The following is a 21,388-nucleotide window of genomic DNA, read 5'->3' as shown; positions in this document are numbered from 1 at the left end:
CTTCCCCCCCCCCCGCCCCCGCGGGGGCAGGCGGTGGCTCCCGCCCCGCGGCGGTTCGCTGCAGGGCCCCGCGGGGGGTGGGGCGGGGCGGGGCGCAGCGCGGCGGGAAGCCCGGCTGGCCCCGCCCCTACCGTGGCGCGCCGCGCACGCGCGGCCCGGCGCCGCCCATCTCGCGGGAGGCGCGCGGCGCGATGGGGCTGCTGGAGGAGTGCAGGGCCGCGTTCGGCAGCGCCGACCTGTACGGCGTGCTGGGCGCGCGGCGGCAGGCCTCGGGGCGGGAGCTCAGCCGCGCCTACCGCCGCGCCTCGCTGCGCGTGCACCCCGACCGCGCGCAGCCCGGCGACAAGGAGGAGGCGACGCGGCGCTTCCAGGTGAGCGCGGGGGGGGGGCGGCCCCTCTCGGGCCGGTCGGGCGGGCGGGCGGGCGGCTCGCCCCCTGTAATAAGTAACTGAGGGTAGTTTGCTGATCAGGTTGGGTTGTAACAGCAGGAATGATCTTGCTGCAACAGATTTGAGAACGTTCTGTCTGGCGGGAAAAGACTTAACCGTGAGGTTGCAAGACGTACTTTCTCAAGGCCAATGTTAAACCGTAATCTCATGTTACTGTGACGACTTTTGTCTTTGTTTAGACCTTTGTGTAAAAATAGATTAGTTTTGTAATATACAGCTTCTTGCTACGTGACCGAAAGCATAACTGTTTGCTTAAACCGGCCTTGAAACTGAGGATAAGAGGGCTGTGTCGCTTGTCGGAATTGGCGAGCCTGGATGGAGCTGTGACTCCCCGGCCGCCCAGCTGTTTTTGCTTTCCCGCCTTAATAAATAGTGAATTTATTTCGGGCTCTAGTTATTTCAATTCAACTATACCACCCCCCCACCCCCCACCGACGGGGCGGGCGCCCCTCTCCCCGCAGGTCCTGGGCAAGGCCTACGCCGTGCTGAGCGACGAGGCGCAGCGCGCCCTGTACGATGAGCGGGGCACGGTGGACGAGGAGGGCGAGGCGCTGAGGGGCGAGCGCGACTGGCACGAGTACTGGCGGCTGCTCTTCAACAAGGTGGGCCCGGGGACGGGGCGGGCACAGCCCGCAGCCTCAGCGCTGTGGCCGTGTCCCCCTTGCCAGCTTCGTGGAAGGCGCTGTCCGGGGGCGGGGGGTGCGTGCTGTCGCCGCACCCTGGTAAATCCAGCGGCTCGAGTGTCTCCTCTCTGCTTCAGATCTCGGTGAAAGACATCGAAGATTTTGAGAAGAGCTATAAACACTCGGAAGAAGAGCTCGCCGATATTAAAGCAGCGTACGTGGATTTTGAGGGGGACATGGACAGAATAATGGAGTCTGTATTGTGTGTGGACTATACCGATGAACCAAGAATAAGGAAAATCATACAGGAAGCCATCGATTCTGGAGAAGTCCCATCCTACAAATGTTTTTTAGAAGAGTCTAAGCAGAAAACAATGGCAAGAAAAAGGCGGGTAGGTTATATTAATCAGGGACCAAAGGGAAGCGCTATTTGTGATAAGCCTTTAATCTTCCTTGGTAGAAACAAACACAGCTGTTCTCGAGACAAATGTTTGCCACAGGATTGCTGGGTTACAGATCTTGCTCTCAGAATCCTTGACTTTCACATTTATCACCTGTGTCCTCCCCTTCCCCCCCCCCCGCCCCCCTGCAATTGTTGTGAAAGGCTTTTAAAAAGAGTTGTAATAGGCTGTTGCTTATTATTCTTTCATTTCATTATTATACACAATGGCTTAATAGTTCTGCATGGCGCTGCGTTTATTTACAAAGCTATGAGTTGCTGTATTGAAGAAGGATACATGGTAGAAATATATTATGCTTGCCTTCTGGCAAGTGTGAAATAACATGCTGGACTAAATGGACCTCTTCTCCAACCCGGGTTTTTTTGGGCACTTTGTAGAGTATGTTATATGCACATCACAGTAACCTTTCTCTGACTTAAAGAAAATGTAATAGCTACTAAGACAAAATAAGTGTGGGTGGGGGTCACAGGGATGGGGACAGACATCACGTTCAGCATTGTGAAACTGCAAAAAAACTAACCTGATCTACTAAACTGTGGAACCGGAATGGGCTTTCTTTGACAATTTCTCATCTGTGGCCAAACTTGGAAACCATTCATGTTCTCCTGCATCAATTTGTATTCAGATGCAAAAAAAAGTTATTGGTAACTACTGTAAGGCTTTGTCAAATACTGTCCGAAATGCTTTTTAAAAAACTAGTTTGCTATTTCAGGCAGAAAAAGAAGCTAGAGAGGCAGAGAAGACTAAAGATGAACTGGGCCTTGGTGGAGAAGATGACTTGAAAGCGCTGATTCAAGTAAGGCTTTTTGTATCTGTTGAAGATAAGTTACCAGCTTATAATTGTGTTTTCCCTGAGCATCTTTGTATTCTGCATCCTTGCAATTCTTCTGAGTTCCTGAGGTTAAAACCTGACCTTAATGTTAACTAGCTATGTACTTTAATTAAGTCAGAGCATGGTATGGATTTTATTTCCTGCATCTTTTTAAAAATTAACAAAGTTACTTTAATATCCTTATTGCATACACAGTCAAAATACTTAAATTCTAGTTTTAGGGAGTTAGGAAGTGTTAATGATTTTTTTCTGAGGGATTCCCGGAGGATGTAGAAGTCAATAGAACTTGCTACTTCACTTTTGCATCTTGGGGACTGAGGAAAGAAACACACGGTTTACATTCCGTGTTCTGGAACGTTTTCTGTTTCTTCTTTCTTGTCATCCAGTGAGCTCCCTAGAATGTTCATGCTTAATAATTTCTCCAATTGTAGTAGAGTTTTGGGTCTAAACTAGAAGTGGATTGGCTTTTCCTAGCTTTCTGTCATGAATTTTTACAGTCACCCTTTACCTCTGTCTTGATACTTCAGGAAGTTAGGCATAGAGCCTAGACCAGGGGTCCTCAAACTACGGCCCGCGGGCTGGATGCAGCCCCCCAGGGTCCTCAATCCGCCCCCCGGTATTTACAGAACACACACACCCAGGCCAGGGGTTGCGGGGGGGAAACCAAGCAGCTGCAGATGACTGCCTGCCACTTCATCCGCGCGCCGGCCCCCCGTTTAAAAAGTTTGAGGACCCCTGGCCTAGACCATACAAGCGGGCTTTTCCTTTACAGTATTATACCTTCTGTAGCTTGTATTCCCTGTTTAATTATTCCAAGATTTTATGTAGCTATCTTATCTTCAATAGAATCAGCTGTCTTGGGCAGTAGTAAAAGTTTTGAATTTGGTTTCTTTTTCTCCCCCTTCCCCAGAAGAGAAATAAAGATCGGGAAAAGGAAATGGATGACTTTCTGGCCCAACTGGAAGCAAAATATGGGAGTAGTGCTAAAAAAGGAGGAAAGAAGACTGCAGCCAGGAAAGGAAAGAAATAGAGAAAGAAATAAAGAACTGTGTAGGCTGAAATATCAGGTGTTGTTTTGTATGAGAACGTGGATTTGGGAGAATTTGAGCTTTTTTCTGGGCTACTGTTTTGGACTGCGTGTGCATCAACTTGCTGTGAGTGGGAGGTATGATGCGGAATCCATCCTGAAGATGTTTAAAATCACTTTGGTGCTCTTCAGTTAAGATCAAACAGATTCTTTGACTAAAAGTTTTGTTACAGTAAGGAAGCAGTATGATGTTTGGGATGGTGGTGTGTTTATTGAACTTGTTGAAGCACCTGCCTTCCAAACACCTACCGGATATTGGTACAGCTGAGGGTAAAACAGCGTAATTCCATACCTTTGAGAGTCTTCAGTGCCATATTCCTGTGGTTTCTGAGTTGGAAATACTATCTTTTTGCTATTCACACACTTCTTTTGTAACAAACCTTCTGCTGTTTTTAAAGGTTTTGCAGTTCAGCTCAACAGATGTTTTCCAGATATTCCAGCGGATTTATAAAGGTACTTTGGAAAATGACAGATTTAATAAATAAAAAGTTTTTGCAGAATTTGGTGCTATGTTGCTTCCACTACTGTCTCTACATTTTCTAGGCAGCTGCTGAAAACAAACATCACATGCACTGTTCTGACTGATTTAAGTCAAGTAACTACTACATACTTCTATAGCAGCTGAAAATATGGCTATATGGTCAACTGTGGTGTCGGCGGTGGTCACGCTACATTAGGTGAAAGGGCCACCTTGTGTTTGGTCTTTGCCTGCCTGCGATAGATGCCTTAAGAAGAGTATGAGACTGCAGCATGTACATGACTATGCAGAAATTCTCTGACACGCTGAGGTGAGGTTAACAGTTAACAATCCACAGCACAGAGTCTATTCAGTGTATTTCTAGGGTTCATGATGTCCCATGATGTTCCGAAGCTTAGGAATATCTTGCGTGTTACTTCAATACCATGACAGTGAAGCCTGCTGTGGGACGGTAGTGATGAGCTACTTCACTGTACTTGTCAACACTTGTTATTTCAGAAGTGAACTACTTCCTTAAGATGCGCAAATACTTAGAAGGTTTTTGCTTCACTTGTTTCTAAACTACTTGATGTAGTGTGCAGGGGCACGAATTTGAAGGGAACTAGTTTTCACTATTCAAAGGAATGAGGCTGGCCTTATATTGTGATTGATTTTTCAAAGGCTTACAAGCCACAAGGTGAACGCTTACTTTTGAGTTGAAGGTCTCAACTGACAGCATTCAGGAACTAACAGAGCTTCTTAGGGGAAGCTAGAGGTAGGTGGGAACTGTTCCTGTTTACTTGGCTGCTTTCAAAAATCCTGATTTGGAGACAGTATAGTGTTACCATTAAGTTGCATAACATCTGACTTGAACATAACTTTTACTATATGAAATAGGTATCAACAGCCCAGAAGTCTCTGGTGTCAACTGTTTATACAGAAACCAAAAATTACCTTATGATGAGGCTGCTTTCACTTTAACACACTGACTCCTCTAGGCTATAAAATACTACATTATATTACTAGAAGTCTATTCAAAGTTTGTCTACTTTTGTAACTCTTACACACTAGAGCTACAGAAAACTAACTTGGTCCCTGAGGAATAGCACTGATACAGATGGGATGCTTATCTCCGGTTAGCTTGAGGTAACTAAATGACATAGTGTATAATGTTCCAGTAGTCATAACTGTGAAGAGAAACAGTATTTTGAAAGAGTTCAGTGAATAGAGGCCTCTCTTTAGCATCCATTTATCTCTGTGCAAACTTAAAGAGATTTAGGTTGAGCCCAGAGCTTATTTTTTCCCCTTCTAGAAATGCAAAGGAAAGTTAACTCGGCCATATTTGCACAGTTCTGCTTTGCTTTCTTTTTGATTACAGTATACTCAGATCAACTGGACTGAAAAACTTCAATATTGATTAAAAATTTTTTTTTCTGTTCTGGTACCACTGACATTTGATGGACTGAATAACTTAAAGACTGTGGAAGTACGGGAACTGCTTCATAAAGAATACTGACAGGTTTTTTCCGTTCTGAATTGCAATTTGGAAAAAATATTAATAAGGAAATGTAGAAAAAGAGTGTTCCTTAATTAGATTATGGAGGAACAACTGGTTTTGTGCAGTGTCCTAACTTTGTTAAAATACGGTAAGTGGTTATCTTTACCTTGTTTTACACTTGTAGTGTGGAACTTACTGTTTAGGAGTAAGACCTTCAACTAATCACTTATTTTGAGAAGCCTGTATTTCATGTTTTTGTCTTATCTGGAGCCACAAGGGCAACTACAGCTAATACCTCCAGTGGGTCTGTCACGCAGTGCAGAACGTCTATTAAAAGCTACATGGCATCTGTGGGTTGTGGAGCTCCACGGCAGAGTGCAGAAGTCTTGTATAATTGTAGGTAGTTTTAGAAAGGGATTCTGGCCTGCTCTGTGAAATGACCATAACATACCTCACCAGGAAGACAATGTACTTTGAATGCTGTCTGGAACTACTGAGTTGGAGTAGAAGTCTCATTTTTGCCTCTTAAACCTTCTTTAGCCACGAGGAAGAGGTACAAGTATGTAACACAGGCAGAGCCAGTGGTGTGCTACCCTTGAAGCTGTCAGTTGGGTTTTGGTTTGCTACCTTAGTTTTACGCAACTGTGCTATCTGCTGCCATTACTACAGGATTCCTAAGTTAGTCTTGAGCTGTAGAAGCAGTATCATGTGCTGTGCTTGCTTTTCATAGTATAATATTGCTTTAAAACATACAAATACAGTTTAAAAAATTTAAATGACTACTGATGTGGAAGGCCTGATGAATCTTCTGTACAGCTAATGGAAAAATCAGGTTCTGCAGTACCTGCTTGTAACAATGTAAACCAGTCACAAGCCAGTACTTGGAAAACAGCAATGACTGAGAGCATTTGCTAGATTTTTCTAGGAGTTGGGTTTTACTGTCTGCTGGAGTATATTTGCCCTTCCCTGGAGTGTAACTTTTTCTAGTGTTAGAAAATGGAATGTTTAAGTATACCACTTCTAATCTTTGGCAGCTGCTTCTTAGATTTATATAAAAATAACTATTTCTAAGGAAGGGTGTTTGAAAACTCTCTGTAAACAATGTTGACATTGCTGGGAATGAGAGGTGGTTCATGACTGGAGATGGAGAGAGACTTCCTCATGGCACGTTAGAACCCTTGTTTGCTTTTTGTGACCGATCCACTTCGACTGTGGGCTTTCACAGAGCCATGCAGCTGAAGACCTAATAAACAGAGATCATGTACAACTTTAAGACTTCTGGAAGGTATTAAAACTAAGCACCAAATACATCTCCTTTAGCTTAAAATTAAAATGCGGGGGTGAGGGGGTGGGTTGTTGTTGTTTTTTTAATTCTACTATGTGGCTATCAACTGCATTATGTATAATTTACAGAATTTTGGACAAGTGACTGGCCTTCCAAAAGGGGCAAATCTTGTGCTTTCATAGTTGCTGCGTTGCAGGAAACTACTGTATTTCTTGATGGTTCATGAAGTATTTAAATCTACAAAGTTGCTGATTTAAATTATTTTAATGCAGCAGTCGTGAAACTCGTCTTACATTTAAAGGTATTGTTGATTTATTGGTTTTTTCTGGGAGGGGGTGCAGATTTTTATTTTAATTTCAGCCTAAACCACCTTTGTTTAAAAACAAGTTACTTCAGTGCCTTTGTTAAACTCAAGTTGCCTCTTGTACCACTTACATTAGTGGTAGTAGGCTGTTCAGCTGTTAAGCTAAAAGACCCATCACCCAGGTACTTGCTACCTTAACTTTTGCAGCTTCCATTAACTCTTGCAGCTACAATCCTACCTTGTTAGTGTATTTTTGTGTGGGAAATTCTGACAACACCGTAAGGAATCCCAAAACACTGTGACGAAAAGAACCCAGTGCATCTAATGCCCTGCTCTGTGCCACCCTTTCCCGGTGGAGGTGATACCAAACTGGACTTTGTATTGAAGGTAACGAGGAGCACTCAAGGTGAACTCAGCTGAGCACTATAAAGATGGCATCCAGAAAAGCTGATCCAGGGCACAACAGTCAACTTTCTGCTCTACCATCATCCATGAACATACTCCCCTTCCACTGGCTAGACAAGCCCTTGTGTGTGCAGCGAAAGGTCAAAACCTAAATCTCTGAAGGTAAGGTTCACTGGTCTACCATTAACACTTACGTACACACCTGCAGCTTAATGTTGTAGCTTCCTACTATTAAAAGAAAACCAGAAACTACAAAACAACCCTGATAGTGACTGTGTAACTCCTCTGAAGCCTCTATGAAGACTATTCTCAAAGCGTATTAACCATAAACAATTTAAGGCGATGACTTTGCAGGGAAGGAAGGGAACCTAGAGGGTAAAAGTTATGCGTGACATTAACAAGAATGCCTTGATACTTCAGTCAATTAAAAACAAGTCATTTCAGATGAAGTTCATTTTAGGCTATACCAAGTAACTCCATAAAGTTCATGCACTTGTTAAACAGTTCAAGCAACTCTGATTTCAGAGTATGCATGTAAATTATACTGGTACAGGTACTGGCTTTAAAATACACTTCGGGGTGATTATGCAATTTTGAAATCTAGCACAGATCTAGTAGAATCCCCTCCAGATACAGCACAAGTAAGTTTCTTTTGGAAGTAATGCAATTTTTTTCAGCTGTATAGCGGAGCAGAAGAAAAATCCTTGGACAGGAAGTAGCTGTTGCTAGTTTCTGTTTAAACTGGCAACTCCTGCTTTTAACATGAGAAGCATTGTGACTGATTACATTCAACTTCCTTAAATGATTTAAACTACCAGGTGGTAATGAAAAAAGCATGCAGCCATTACATACTCTACATGCAAGTATAAAACCTGTTTAATGGAAAGTGTAAAACACGAAACAGAACTTTGAAAAACCTCCTCAATGCAATTGCCTATGTAGAAAATGCATCCCTGTCCCAAAAGATTACCTCTTGCTTGATCTGACTGAATTCTGTGACTGATAAGCGTACCTGAACCTGTTGATCCTCTGCTTGTCCGAGACCGATTACTATGATCAGTAACAGTGCAAGAACAGTGGTGCTGTGGATCTGGCTGAAAAGACAGTTCAAGTCATTTATGTTTGTGTGAAAAAAATTTAAACATCAAGATTATAATACAGCTACGAGCTACTTAAACACATACATTTCCTAACTTGTATGATGTTGTAAAGGTCTAAGTAGAGCTTTTACAAGTGTAAGGAGGGTTAAACCAACTTTAGGAGTAGAAAATGTGTTTTTATAACACTTACTTAGAATGATCACTGGGCCAGTTAAAGGCATTCTCACCATTTCTGGAAATTGTTCTGTTACAAAATAGATTTTAGAAAGTTTGTACACTTGTGAAAGCTAAGTCAAAGGATGTCGAAATTGTACACAGAAACCAAACAAGCAGCTATCTAAAAGCTATCATTGAAATTAGTGTTTTAAGGCTTAGATAAAGAATACTTTGTTAGACAGACCAAGATATCAGTAGAGTAGGTGTTTCAATAAATTAAACCAAAAGTATTTAATACTGAAACAGACTGCACAGTGGTAGTACCGCAAACTTATGCAAGAAAGTGTTAAAAGACTACCCTGCCCTCGTGCTTCTGAATACAGCTGCAGGAATGACTTCTTAACACCTATGCAAAGCTTTACAGCATCCTCTCCTACCCCATAGTTCTTCTAAAACGTTCACAGAAGATGCTAGACTACCAGTGCAGATGGTAGATCGAATGGTAAGATCGAATACTTAGCTTTTTCCGCAAGTGTTTCAAACTTCCATTTTTCAAAAGAAGTTGAGTACCACCAGCTGCATATAGGTGTGGTTAGCAGCTGATTGTGAGGACTATAGTGGAAGAGCTATCCATGAACAAGTGACTTGCTCTGCTTGTTTCAGAAGTGCCAAGCAATGATGTTACTGTTAACCTGAGAGTATCTAATCAAGTGGCAAAGTTGATGAACTCCCTGGCACTGACCACCTACGACATTTGGTTCTCAAGTAATGTTTGACTACGTTAATTGTCAAAGCACCCTATTCAGTAACTAAGGATGATTTTGGTGTAATTTGCTATGCCTTACCGAGAACGTGTTGGTTCTGTTAGGCCTGGAGAAATGATCAGGTAAGAAAAGCCGCTCCTGTGGCTGCTGGTGGGTATCTTCTTGTATTGTTACACTGTGAGCTCGACTTGAGTTCCCTCGAGATTTCTGCATTGAAGAGTAACAGTTATGATGACTTCCTATTGCAGCAGTACATGCAAAATAATTAGCCTAGAAATTAAAGCTAATTTTCCAAGACAAATATTCTATACCTAGTTATGGCAAGGAAAAAATTCTGCCATTAATTAGAATTAAAGTATTCCACTCTTGGTGATGCTGTTAGTCAAAACTGATACGGCTTTTTTTGTGCATCTATTTCAGTTGCTGTCACAAGATAACAAATAAATGGGAACTCTTGGGTTTGGTAATTTGATCAGCAGTGGTTACAATTTTATACTATTCAATTATTCAATAATAAATTTAAATTATTGTGCCTCTTACCTTATGCTTCTGGGATCCTGCAGTGCTCACATGCTCTGCCACGTTGCTGGTAGTAATAGGTGGTAGGGGATTATTTCGGTTTAGCAGCAGTGGTGAGGGTGAGGTCAGCTGCTCATGTGCAGTTGGACTGAAATGCCCCAATAAGAGCAGAAAAAACATACAGTTTATATGTTTGGCATTGCATAAACATACAATATGGTCGGTTTGTTTGGCATTATAGACAAACAACATTAAAACTAAAAGCAACAGTTGCAGAATTTTGCTGTAAGATGCTGGCGTTAGGGCTGCCTATTGGAGACAATTTAGAAGAGGAGTTCTGATGCAGGTAAAGTTTGGCAGGAATCTTTCTCATCTACTAACAAGAACTTCTAGTTTTCAAAATATTTAATATGAAGCACATAGGAAAAGTGAGTCTGAGAATGAATGCCCCAGCAGAAACCCTGGTAACGAGTGTATATAAAAGCTGGTTGGTGGTTAAAATGCAGCATCCAGCACATTTTGAAGGAGTGTGCTGTGCAGCTGGTACTCCACAATAAAGGTGTGTGTATATAAAGGTGTCTTCATGGCCAGTTGCCATACAATGGTAGAATTTTTTCTGCCCATTCCCAGATACGGCATTATTTTCTGCTCTTTGTTCATAACCTTTAGGATGAAGAACTGCTTACTGCTAACTTCAGCCTAGCAACTGGAGATAAATGATGAACCTAGAAAACAGCAGCAGCCCATGTTTTAAGCAAAGCAAGTAACAAAAGCTACCTAATCCAAGTGCATATTATAGCTCTTTCACTTACTACAAGCGTCAAATAAAACATCTGGGGGTAACGCTAGGCTTCCACCTTCTCCATGTTATGTTTGAGCATAATATAACAGAAGGAACAGGTGCCAAGAGCCTTCTAAACAATCTAACTGCACAAAATAGCTAATGAATTAAGCTTTAGCTAAACCAATCTAATTGTACAAAATACAAAATTAATTAAGCTTTAGTCACGGGAGGCATGTAAAAAAGTACTGTATTTTCTAGGTACAGCCTTTTTGTATGACAGCCTTTTCACATGTGTCTGCATGTTATTGTATGTTTGAGAAGTGCTAGAAAAGATCAAGAGGTCCTAGCTCTATACGCGTTCTGGAGTTGGCTGAAGGAAGGATTCCTCAGAAGAATACATCAGAAAAGCTTTAAACTATAGTCAGCATTTAAAAAAAAGATTTTTCTAGTCTATGTTCTACATAGACAAGTTTACATTAGACATGTCTGGTAATGTAGACATGTCTACATTAGACAGTCTAAGTCTATGCTCTACATACATCTAAAATATATGGTAATGAAGGGGAGATGTCAACGACTGTTAGATCGATTGAAACCTGAGGAAAGGGAACAGAAGAATAAAATACTGGAAGTAGAAGCATCATGTGTGAAAGGACAAGGAACAAGTCTCTGAGCAGTACGTGACAAAAAATAACAGACTGGATGAGTTTATAGGTAAACTACAAAACTGAAGGGGAACTGCGTCAATTTAAAGCACCTGGAATACAGAAGTATATTAAACCCTGTATTGTTTCCTAATACCCTGTGCTCCCTTTAAATGACTACATTCAGTCAGATTGTTATGCCAAACAAAAATCAGAGATTCTAGATGTGATTTGAGGGCTCACTGAGTTCATTAGGAGTCCTTTGGTCAGTCAGATAGGTTATCTAAGATAAGCACCTTCTTCACAGCCCAGTCTGGGCTAGGATAGCAACAGGTAGTTTGATCTCCAAACCCTAGATTTTTAAGTTAATCTTAAAAACAGGCTATAAAAAAAAGAAAGTCAATGCCAAAAAAGAGATGGTATTTGCTTTGCTTGTACTGCACAGACTAGAGTCTATAGTTTGTGTGCAAAACTACCTAAATATGTATGCAATTCATTGAGTCACAGCTTGTAGCACAGTAAATGTTAATTTTAGCAACTCTGCTTTCTCAGGGGAAATTGTGCTTTAATGGGCAGTTAATTTCTTTAATCATAGAATCGTTTAGGTTGGAAAAGACCTTTAAGATCATCAAGTCCAACCGTTAACCCAGCTCTGCCAAGTCCACCACTAAACCATGTCCCTAAGCACCACATATACATGTCTTTTAAATACCTCCAGGGACGGAGACTCCCCCACTTCCCTGGGCAGCCCGTTCCGGTGCTTGACCACCCTTTTGCTGAAGAAATTTTTCCAAATGTCCAATCTAAACCTCCCCTGGTGCACCTTGACGCCATTTCCTCTTCTCCGATCACTTGTTACTTGGGAGAGGAGACAGACCCCACCTCCACCTCTCAGGTAGCTGTAGAGAGCAACAAGGTCCCCCCTGAGCCCCCTCCTCTCCAGGCTAAACAGCCCCAGGTCCCTCAGCTGCTCCTCATCAGACTCGTTCTCCAGACCCCAAAAATAACTCATGCTCTTTCTGTTCATCTGAAGGCTTTCTGAATAAGCTGGGTTCTCTAAATAATGGTAACTTGCAGCAAGAAACTGCTTTTGAAACGTACAATCGAGTTCCCCTGAAGACATCATCCACAGACCCTGGGGTCCCAGTACCAGAGTGGCTTCTGTTGATGGGATGCAGGGTACGTGGTGGTGGGTTTCGCCTTCTTGTGGAACGTGACAGGGATGATGTGCTGAGCTCTAGAGGACGACTTGGCCACACTCTGGTAGAGAGGATGGAACTGGAGCCTGGCCGTTTGTCATCCAGGTCACTAACAAAAGAATCACAAAACCAAGAGATATGGTCAACATGACTGATAACTACCTGTTAGCAAAGCGCTCATCTACGTGTGACATTAATAATATGATAAGTGGATAGAGGTGATGTGTTTTCATTTTTTTACATAACTACAGTAATTTACAGCCAAATTAGAAAAGAACAGGGGACGGAAAAGAAAAAAAGAAGCCTATTGATTTTTTTTATTAAACTATGAACCTTGTCATTGGGGATTTCAGTATAAAATTAATCACAGAACAGATTATAAAAAAACATACTGTTAGCATCAGTTTTCACACCCATAGCCTAGATCTAACACAGGTCCACCTCCTGCAGCTGAGAAAATCAGTTTCTCTATCCCATTCTGAGCTTCATCTCTTTTCAGGATGTCAGATAGTGCCAAGAGTAATGCCACAGCTAAGTGGTAAACCAGCAGGAATGAAACAGAAAACCTGCACTAGGAGCATACTGTTTCATAGAGGACAAAGAAACAAACAAAAAAGCAGGAAAATAATTAAGAATTGCTTTCTCCAGTGCAGAAAGTTCTCTCACAATGTTTTGGGTTGAATTCCTCTCACCATGAGAGTGCTCTACTGTTCAACAGATGATCTATAGTACTTACAGTGTTTTCTCCTTTACAGGCAGATTTCTTTGCTGTAACTGGATCCCATGTATCACCATCAGGCCATTTAGATTACGTTGAGAGCCACTGCTGGACCCTTGAGAGAGACTTACCTGAAAGTTTAAAAAATAAGCAAGTAAATTACTGCCAGGCAGAGACATACACACATATTTACAGATTTTTGTCCTTGTAAATAATTTTGGAGGAAAGAAATTGATTTCTTCCATTACATCCATATATATATACTCAGTTATATTATCTCCCCACCTAAGACAGGCATCTTAGCATTCATGCAAATGGCAGTGCTTAGAAAATGTATTCTACCATGCTATGTCATACTTAGTATTTTCCAGCTTTCCAACTGAGCTTCTCGTTTGCATGATGGGATCTTCCAACAATGGCTATAATCAGAAGCTTTACAAAACTGATTTTTAGTGTATGTTGACATTTTATGTCAAGAACAGAACTGCGAACTCCTTTCCTGGAATACAGACTGATCTGGAAAACCATCAAATTCCACCCACCGTAATGGCAGCAAATAGAAAATACCAGAGCTTTAATCTCTCCAGCATACATACTTGAGGTGTTTTTCTCCTCTTTTTGCTTTTGCGGCCGCATCTGGGTTTTGGGCACTACACATACAGTAAGGGAAACATGAGGAAGAGGCAGGGGTAAGAAACAAAGGAGAAAGAAATAAAAAGAATTAAGATGGAAAGAGATGAATTAAAATGAAATAAACAGGTAACACTTTGATGCTCACCACTTTAGGATCAAATCATCTAAAGCAGATTATATAGACAAATTCAGCATCTGAGAAAACAAACCTGTTTTACAACTGCACTGAAATTTTTCCTCCGTTGCCTGATGAGTTAACTATAGGTAAATTAGTGAGAGTGGATCTCACAGACATAATCCTTGATCTCAGAATTTAGTTCAAACATTATTAAAATACAGAAAGAACTACATCGTTAACGAAGTCACATCGTTGCCCAATACATATGTAAAATACTGTTTTGAAGAGAAAAGTAGGAACTAAAACTTGCAGCTGAGGAGTAACAGAACTTAAGTATCAGAAAGGACAGTCAGCATTCATACAAAATCCAAACTAGTTATGTATCTAAACAGTCCCCTGGCGTATTTGAATCTGTTTGCTTAGGTGACACTGTATTGATTCATCCCTACACAAAACAGCTGGCTAAAAATACTTACCAGATTTGATGTCACTGAGGGCATTTTAGCTTGTGGCACATGGGGTAATAACACTGGCAGAGGATCAAACTGCAAAGGGCTTCTGGCATCTGCTCTGATTGTTTCTACTGTTATGATGTTTTTCTCATCATCTATGCAAAGCAACAGAGAATCCCTGTCAATACAGACTACTGTCATTGCTATCTGCGGACAGTGCTATGAATCCAAATTTTTATAAAGACAGTCCTCTTGGATAGCAATCTCTCTTAAATCTTTTGAAGGCATGTCTCACACTGTTAGCAAAATAACCCTTTTTTCCCTGCCCTGAAGAGATTATTCCCACATACATCTCCCTCACTGCAGCCTTGCAAAATTAAGTAACTGAAATCCCCTTTTGAATCTTCAGTTTAATTGTGATCCTTACCAGAGGCTGACCCTTCCCAGTGTCTGCAGATTAATTCTTCCATGCAGCCCAGGACTTCACTCCACACATCATCAAACACAAATGTAAGCACAGAATCCTTCATGCAGGAATATGGAGAGATAGGAGGAAACCGCAATTTCCGTCTACCAGAGGACAATCCCATTTTCCTTTCATGCAACTCCTCCTCCCTGTAAAAATATAAGCATCACCTGTACCATAAACACATTTTCTTTGTTTCCTATATTTTATTTAATAGGATTAAAATATCAGCTAAGGCTGCACTTCTGTTCTATTTTCTCTTAAACCGAAATAGGTCAAGGCAACTGGCTGAATAGCTTGAAGCCATTACTGCAGGAGAAGTTTCGTACTTATCACACAATATTGTTTTCTGGGAGCTGATAATTTAATAAACAGTAATATCAAGTAACAGTGTAATACTGAAAAAGGCAAGCTTCTGTGCATTGGGCACCTAACTTTTTTTTCTTCCAGAATCTACTTGTGACCTAAATGAGAAATGACTGAGACAATCACCTTATCACTGTACACCTTCGTTTCCCCATACAGAATGACTATAAATGATACTTCCTGAATAATACATCATTTACCAAGGAGATTAAAGTTCCATTAAAACTAAATATTCATAGTTACAGTGACATCTGTTCATCACATTGTTAGTTTCCGTATCTAACGTCACTACAAAACTCTGAGGACGAGAGAGAGGAATGTTACTACTCATGATTGTTTAATGCCACTCAGCCTGCTGCTCCAACAGCCAGAAGGTGTTCAGGGCCCAGGCTTAATTCAGTTTTAGACAATTAGATGTAATTTATGAGAGAGGAGAAAAAACCCCGCAGTCCACAGCAACAGGTGGACTTTGCTACTGACTTCCACAATACAAGAGATATTCTGAAGTGTGAAACCTGGAAGACAGCTGCTCAAAAAAGTTGACGTTCATCTGCCAATTGAAACTACAGAAGGAAGAAAACAATTTTGATACAAGCCCATTGATTATGGCTTTCATATCCGCTCCCTGAACTAGCACTTAACATCAAAAAAGCTACAAAAAAGGAAATACCACTAGAAAAAGCTATAATGCTTCTCCCATTATTTTACAGATCACAATATGGTTTGCTGCAGCCATGTCTCTCTGGCCCAGTCAAAGCAAACCACCTAGCAATGCGAATCTCACAGTTCATGCAGCTAAGTGGCTTTTTTTATTAAAACCAATTAAGCAATAAGCAACGGACAGTACCATCTAGAGTCCTTACCCAGGCCACGTGTTCACATGGATGGGTTGAATCAAGTAAAGGGTCAAAAAGAATTCTCTTTATGCCACCCTTAATCCTTTCTTCTGAAGATAAAAATAGTGGTAATTATTTCTTGGCAAGCATCAAATCCAAGTCTTAAATTACCACCGAAAATCTGGAAAGGTACAATTCCACCCAAAATGCTAGTACAAAACCGAATCAGCATGCTGCTAATGCATAACAAACAACAAGGACTTTGACTTAGTATACAAAATAAATGGCATTTAAACAAATATGCCAATACATAACAGGCTCTTAGTTATGATGGAATTAACTATTTAAACCAGGCACAAAAATGACTAGTATGAAAAATTACAAAATATTCATAAAAATAATATAGCAAAATAAACTTTTCTAGGAAATGGATTGGGAAAATTCCCAAAGCCCCAGCAACCTCAGGCTTTTGAAGGTTCTCTAGAAGATAGATATAAAAAAACCCCAACAAATTCATCAAATACTTTATCAACTAACATCAAAACCAAATACATACATATCTTAACAGCAGGAATTCCAGGACATTGGTAGTACTTGCTATCTTCAATTGTATTCAACTGAATTGTATCTTCTATTATTGTATTCAATACCTACACATCTCTGCGGTCAAATGCTAAATATTCCTCCATTATGCCTTCAGAGACAATTACTCCATCTCCTTCTTCGCTCTCTGGAGAACACAAGGTCGGAGACTTGGAACGGTCAGTCTTTTTGTGAACAGGAGTAACAGAAAGAGGTACCTTCTTGCCAAAAACACTAAATCTGAACAGGTGACAATTTTCAGAAAGCAGAAATGAAATAAGTTGTCATTCTATTTCAAATAGCAGCATCTGGTGAACTGAGAGACAACATGATAGTTAAGGCCAAGCAGCAGGGAGGCCAACAAATTATGCTTGACAGTTAAAACTCTTTTGGTTTGGGTATTTTTAATTCTTGCTAAGAAACTTCAGAAAAAAAATCAAAGATAATTAAAAACATTCTAAAACATTAAATAATAAAAGTAGTACTAATGTAGTGCTTTGTATTTTTGAAGTTCTATACAAATTTAATAGACAATTAACAGTAAAACCGGCTATAATACATACATATTCTTAAGAAGTCAGTATTTCTGCTTAGTGACTAGTTTACTGTGGTAAGCAACAAGCGCAGCTATGCAGTCTTGCTATTCTGAATGTACTACTTCTAGTTAAAAAGAAAAAAAACGAAACCAAAAAACAGTGTGCTGTGTTCAAAACTCAGCGTAACAGAAAGGAATTAGGCTTCACATTTTAAGAAGCCTTTCACTGCAGTTCACTGAGAACAAAATTACCTTCCTGCCTTGGTACGGTCTGGGTTAACCGCTGGTACTTACTCATTAGAATCTTTTTCTTGTGGTGAACTTACATCTGAAGAACCTAAACTGCCAGAAGGTGAACTTGAATACCATCCATACCCTTCATCTGTGGGGATCACTATCTGCTTCCCCACAACCCTGCCATGGCAAAAACAAAAGATAAATAAATCAAAAAACATTGCAAGTGAGATTATTGAAGTGTGTGTAAGAACACGCAGCAGCAAATCCTAAAAATTCTGTTGAGAAGTTATGTGATTTTCTTAGTGACAGTTAAACGTGGTTTCAGTTGTTTTCCCTAGTACAGGCTGCTTCAAGTCAGGTAGATACATTTAAGAAAATTTTGCTTGGTTTTTATGTTCTGTTTATCATAATACTTTTGAACATGGACAAAACTGTTCAAGTCCACATAATGAAGATTTAAAATTGAAATTTCCAGATACCCATAAGAACTGCTGAACTAGGGTAGGAGGATTTTTAAATTATTCTAAGCACCTGTCTTTTAGCTCTACCGTACATCTTTTCTAAGAGAATTTTGCTATGTTAAAGCCAAGTCAGCTGCAAATAGCAATGATCCTCTGGTAAGGAACCAAATGTGACATTGCAGAATGTTTATTAACAACAATGAATGGCAGGTAGATTACCAAAGTGATCTTTTTATCTCTATCACCTTGCTACTTATGCTGTTTTAAAAGCAACTGTTTCCATCCCTACCCTTTTATAACCCTATGATGGTACTAGCATTAGCCTATTAATAAAATACCTGAGATGAGGAAAGTTGGATGTCCACTGGTGGCATTCTTCCCGCAGTCCCTCAACATGCGCATTTTCTTTCTGCTCATAGAGAAGCTCATCAATCTGTCTGAACATTTGCTGAACTTGTTGTGTGGCAGCTTTATCAAATTCCTAGAAAGGGAAGGTATTCAATAAATACCTAGTGAACAGCATTCAGTGGGTTTAATTGGGGTTTTTTTATATAATTGAAAAAGACAACTATTTGTCAGTCCCAGCTCAGCAGGACTGATTCAAACAGTTATATTTCTTTTTCACAGAAAGACATCAACTTTAAATAATTCGCCCCCGGAGACAATGCAGACTGCTGTTAAGACCAGCGGTAGCTACAGAGAAAGCTTACATTGACACAACAGAAAAACTATTAAACCATTCTGAAATATCTGTACTATTGTATTAAGTTAAAGACATAGTAATTTACACAAAAGAAATCAGAACAGGAAGGATAAAATTCAGTGACATTTTAATGAAATCGAAAATTTGTTGCTTGCAAAGTCCATAGGCAACAGCAAAACAAAACGCAATGCAGGCTGGTGTGAAAGACTGAAAGTGAAGGATGTTCAGGGCCTTCGCTACATGTTCTCATGTAGTTAGAAAATGGGGTCAGTTCCTGTGTAATTTAAATCTAAACAGTTCCATCTCACCTCACAGAAAGCAACTGCACACTTTGTATTGGTAGGTGGAGAATAAAACATACTTCTAAATGAAAATAATGTTTTAGGGGCTTACTATATTTTGAGAAACTTACAAGTATGCAGAAGTTTGATAAACTCATGCCACATGTCTGCAAGTCATCCACTCATGTTTGGGATTCCAAGCTAACGGCATTTATTATGTTGTATACACTTACGCATTAAATGATTTTAATTTCCAAAATTTTAGGTGGAAATGCAGAATATCAAGTAATATCAGCCTGATAGGTTTTGATTGGATAGAAAGGAAAGAGGAGGAAGATGCTCCTTCTGGGATGTTTCATGATGTTCGCTATCTTGATCTACTGACAGATCCCATCTTCATTTTTATCCTGAAATGTATTTGCAATGGTAATACAAATGTCTTTCTATTCACTGTGCTAGATTCGGCTTGGATGATTCTATTCTACTCACATCATAGCCCCAAGAGAAGACTGAGCTGTCTTCGGTGGAAGTGTCAGCGTAACTCTGACCAGCAGAACCTGAATTCCCATCATCAGCTGGAGTAACAGAAGGGTAATCTGACTCCTTCCAGATTTCAGACTCCCTGAAATGCACACGTTGAGGAAAAGGAGGAAGAAAAAAACCCAAACAATACACAATGAGAAATAAAGTGGGTAAGTACTTTTCTTTCTGTACAAAAAAAAGTATAGATATAGCAATAACAGACTTTTCATAGCGTGAATATTTACTTCAGAGGCATTTAAGCAGAAGCTATAGTGCACAAGTAATTATAACAACTGTAATGCCTAATAATCTCCATGATGTAGGAAGTCTAGAGGTCAAGCAAAACATAGATTTTCCAAAAATTATCTCAGCTAAACTGCAGACTATTTCTAGTCCCACCACTCAGGAATTATTTTTATCTTCTCTCCTCTTGTTTCTGCTTTAAAATTAGATGACCCAGGCTACTTGGGATCTGGGAACAGAACATGGCTACACACTTTTTTATTATTTCCAAAATAGAAAGGACATGTTCTGCAATGATATAGTTCTGAGGTAAAGCCTACCAACTGCGTCACTTCTGTAAAGATAACACAAAGTGCCTGGGTTTGCCACTATCTCCAGACAAAGATTCGTTTTATGTTATGACAAATACCTTGAGATCTTGCCATAGTTTTCAGCCGTGAGCACGGCTGGGCACACCTCAGCTCGTGGTTCTGGTGGCGGATGATGCCGCAAGGCATGTTTTGGAAGTCCTTTTCTGAAACAAGTGGAACTTGACATTACTTACAAGAATACACATCTACAGAGTCCTCGCGTTTTAAAGGTTTGGGGTGTTTTCTGCTTTTCAATGAATGTACTAATTTGCATACCACAGCTCATCAGTTATTATTGGAAGGCTAATGCTTGTTACCAAAGCTTTAGAATTAAGGTATTAAAACTGACTCCAGGCTAAACACGGAGTTACAGGTCTTTGCTTAGAAATCGGCGTCTTCCTTTAAACTTAAAACGTAGTTGTGACTTGGTCTGCAGCTCTCTGGAAGCAGATCCAAGGTCATCATCCCTGTAGGAGACTTCTAATCAAACAGAAGAAGAGTAGCCACCAAAGTGGGCACAGGCGAGTTAGGAGAAATAGTGTTGGATCGATTTTTGTTTTCAGTTTAGATAGCTAAGAAAGTGGGTCAAGAGAAGTCAGAGCAGCGGGAGGCAGGGAGAGGAGTGCCAGTACAGGAGCACCAGCCCGGAGAGCCCTGGGATGAAGCCGCCGCTCTGCTGCCACGGCGGCTCGGGGGGGGGGGGGGGAAGGCGACAGGGTCAGACGAGGCCACAGCCCAGCTGCCAGAGCCGGAGCGTTTGCTTAAACCTCTCGCCTCGCCCTGCACAGCGCCTGCACGGCCGCTGCCTCTCGGGCTCAAAAAAATCAAAGAGCCCGACACAGACCCCAAGCGCTGCGCAGGGCTCACTCGCGTTCCCGTCACGCCCGCGTCCCTCAAGCGGCAGCGCCACGCTCGCCCGCCGCCTCGGGCGCCAGCCCGCCACCGCCGCTGCCCTCACGCCGGCCGCAGCCCCCGCACAGGCCTCCGCCCCCCACCCCGCAGCTACACGTTAAACGCGGCCGCCCCGCCCGGGGACACGCGGTGACCCGGGCCCCGTCTCGCCATGGGGCCCGGCTTTCGGGCTGAAGAGGGATGCGGGCGGGCAGGCCCGAGCGCGGGGATGGAGCGGGAGCGCGGCCCGAGCGGGGCGGCGGGGGCCGGGACGGCGGGGCCAGGGGAGGCGGCGGCGACTCACATCTCCGGGGCGCCGGGGGGCACCGGCTTCCGCGCGTATCGCGAGATCATCCTCAGCCGCGCCGCGCCGCCGCCGCCCGCCGCCGGGCCGCCGCTGCCGCCATGCCGCCGCCCCACCCCCGGG

General features: G+C 41.6%; 2 protein-coding genes and 1 long non-coding RNA gene across 6 annotated transcripts; 2 read left to right on the top strand and 1 right to left on the bottom strand.

The window, feature by feature from the left end:
• The first annotated feature begins 155 nt into the window (after window positions 1-155).
• Window positions 156-3,952, top strand: DNAJC9 (DnaJ heat shock protein family (Hsp40) member C9). Its single transcript, XM_037401396.1, has 5 exons — window positions 156-371; window positions 911-1,051; window positions 1,210-1,464; window positions 2,246-2,329; window positions 3,276-3,952. The coding sequence occupies exons 1-5, from the start codon at window positions 192-194 to the stop codon at window positions 3,393-3,395; spliced, it is 780 nt and encodes a 259-aa protein (XP_037257293.1). The 5' UTR covers window positions 156-191; the 3' UTR covers window positions 3,396-3,952.
• Window positions 3,708-21,375, bottom strand: FAM149B1 (family with sequence similarity 149 member B1). 4 transcript variants are annotated; one of them, XM_037401391.1, is made up of 15 exons: window positions 21,266-21,375; window positions 20,130-20,234; window positions 19,445-19,577; window positions 18,310-18,452; window positions 17,568-17,687; window positions 16,811-16,978; window positions 14,916-15,103; window positions 14,513-14,643; window positions 13,882-13,935; window positions 13,304-13,416; window positions 12,470-12,676; window positions 9,962-10,088; window positions 9,503-9,628; window positions 8,414-8,495; window positions 3,708-6,650 (listed from the first exon to the last, which is right to left on the bottom strand). In XM_037401391.1, exons 1-15 carry the CDS (start codon window positions 21,313-21,315, stop codon window positions 6,577-6,579), a joined length of 1,821 nt encoding a protein of 606 aa, XP_037257288.1. In that variant the 5' UTR covers window positions 21,316-21,375; the 3' UTR covers window positions 3,708-6,576. The 4 variants fall into 4 exon arrangements, with proteins under 4 accessions (XP_037257288.1, XP_037257289.1, XP_037257290.1 ...); XM_037401392.1 differs by having other exon boundaries at window positions 20,130-20,550; window positions 21,266-21,354; XM_037401394.1 differs by lacking the exon at window positions 3,708-6,650 and adding an exon at window positions 8,692-8,745 and having other exon boundaries at window positions 8,412-8,495.
• On the top strand, window positions 6,612-13,410 carry LOC119154137. Its single transcript, XR_005106343.1, has 3 exons — window positions 6,612-6,692; window positions 6,821-7,563; window positions 13,323-13,410. It is a non-coding gene; the product is annotated as an uncharacterized LOC119154137 (long non-coding RNA).
• Window positions 21,376-21,388: the final 13 nt, after the last annotated feature.

This window comes from Falco rusticolus, chromosome 9 (genome assembly GCF_015220075.1).
Source record: "Falco rusticolus isolate bFalRus1 chromosome 9, bFalRus1.pri, whole genome shotgun sequence".
Lineage (NCBI taxonomy): Eukaryota > Metazoa > Chordata > Aves > Falconiformes > Falconidae > Falco > Falco rusticolus.
This window is presented reverse-complemented; position numbering and strand designations above follow the sequence as displayed.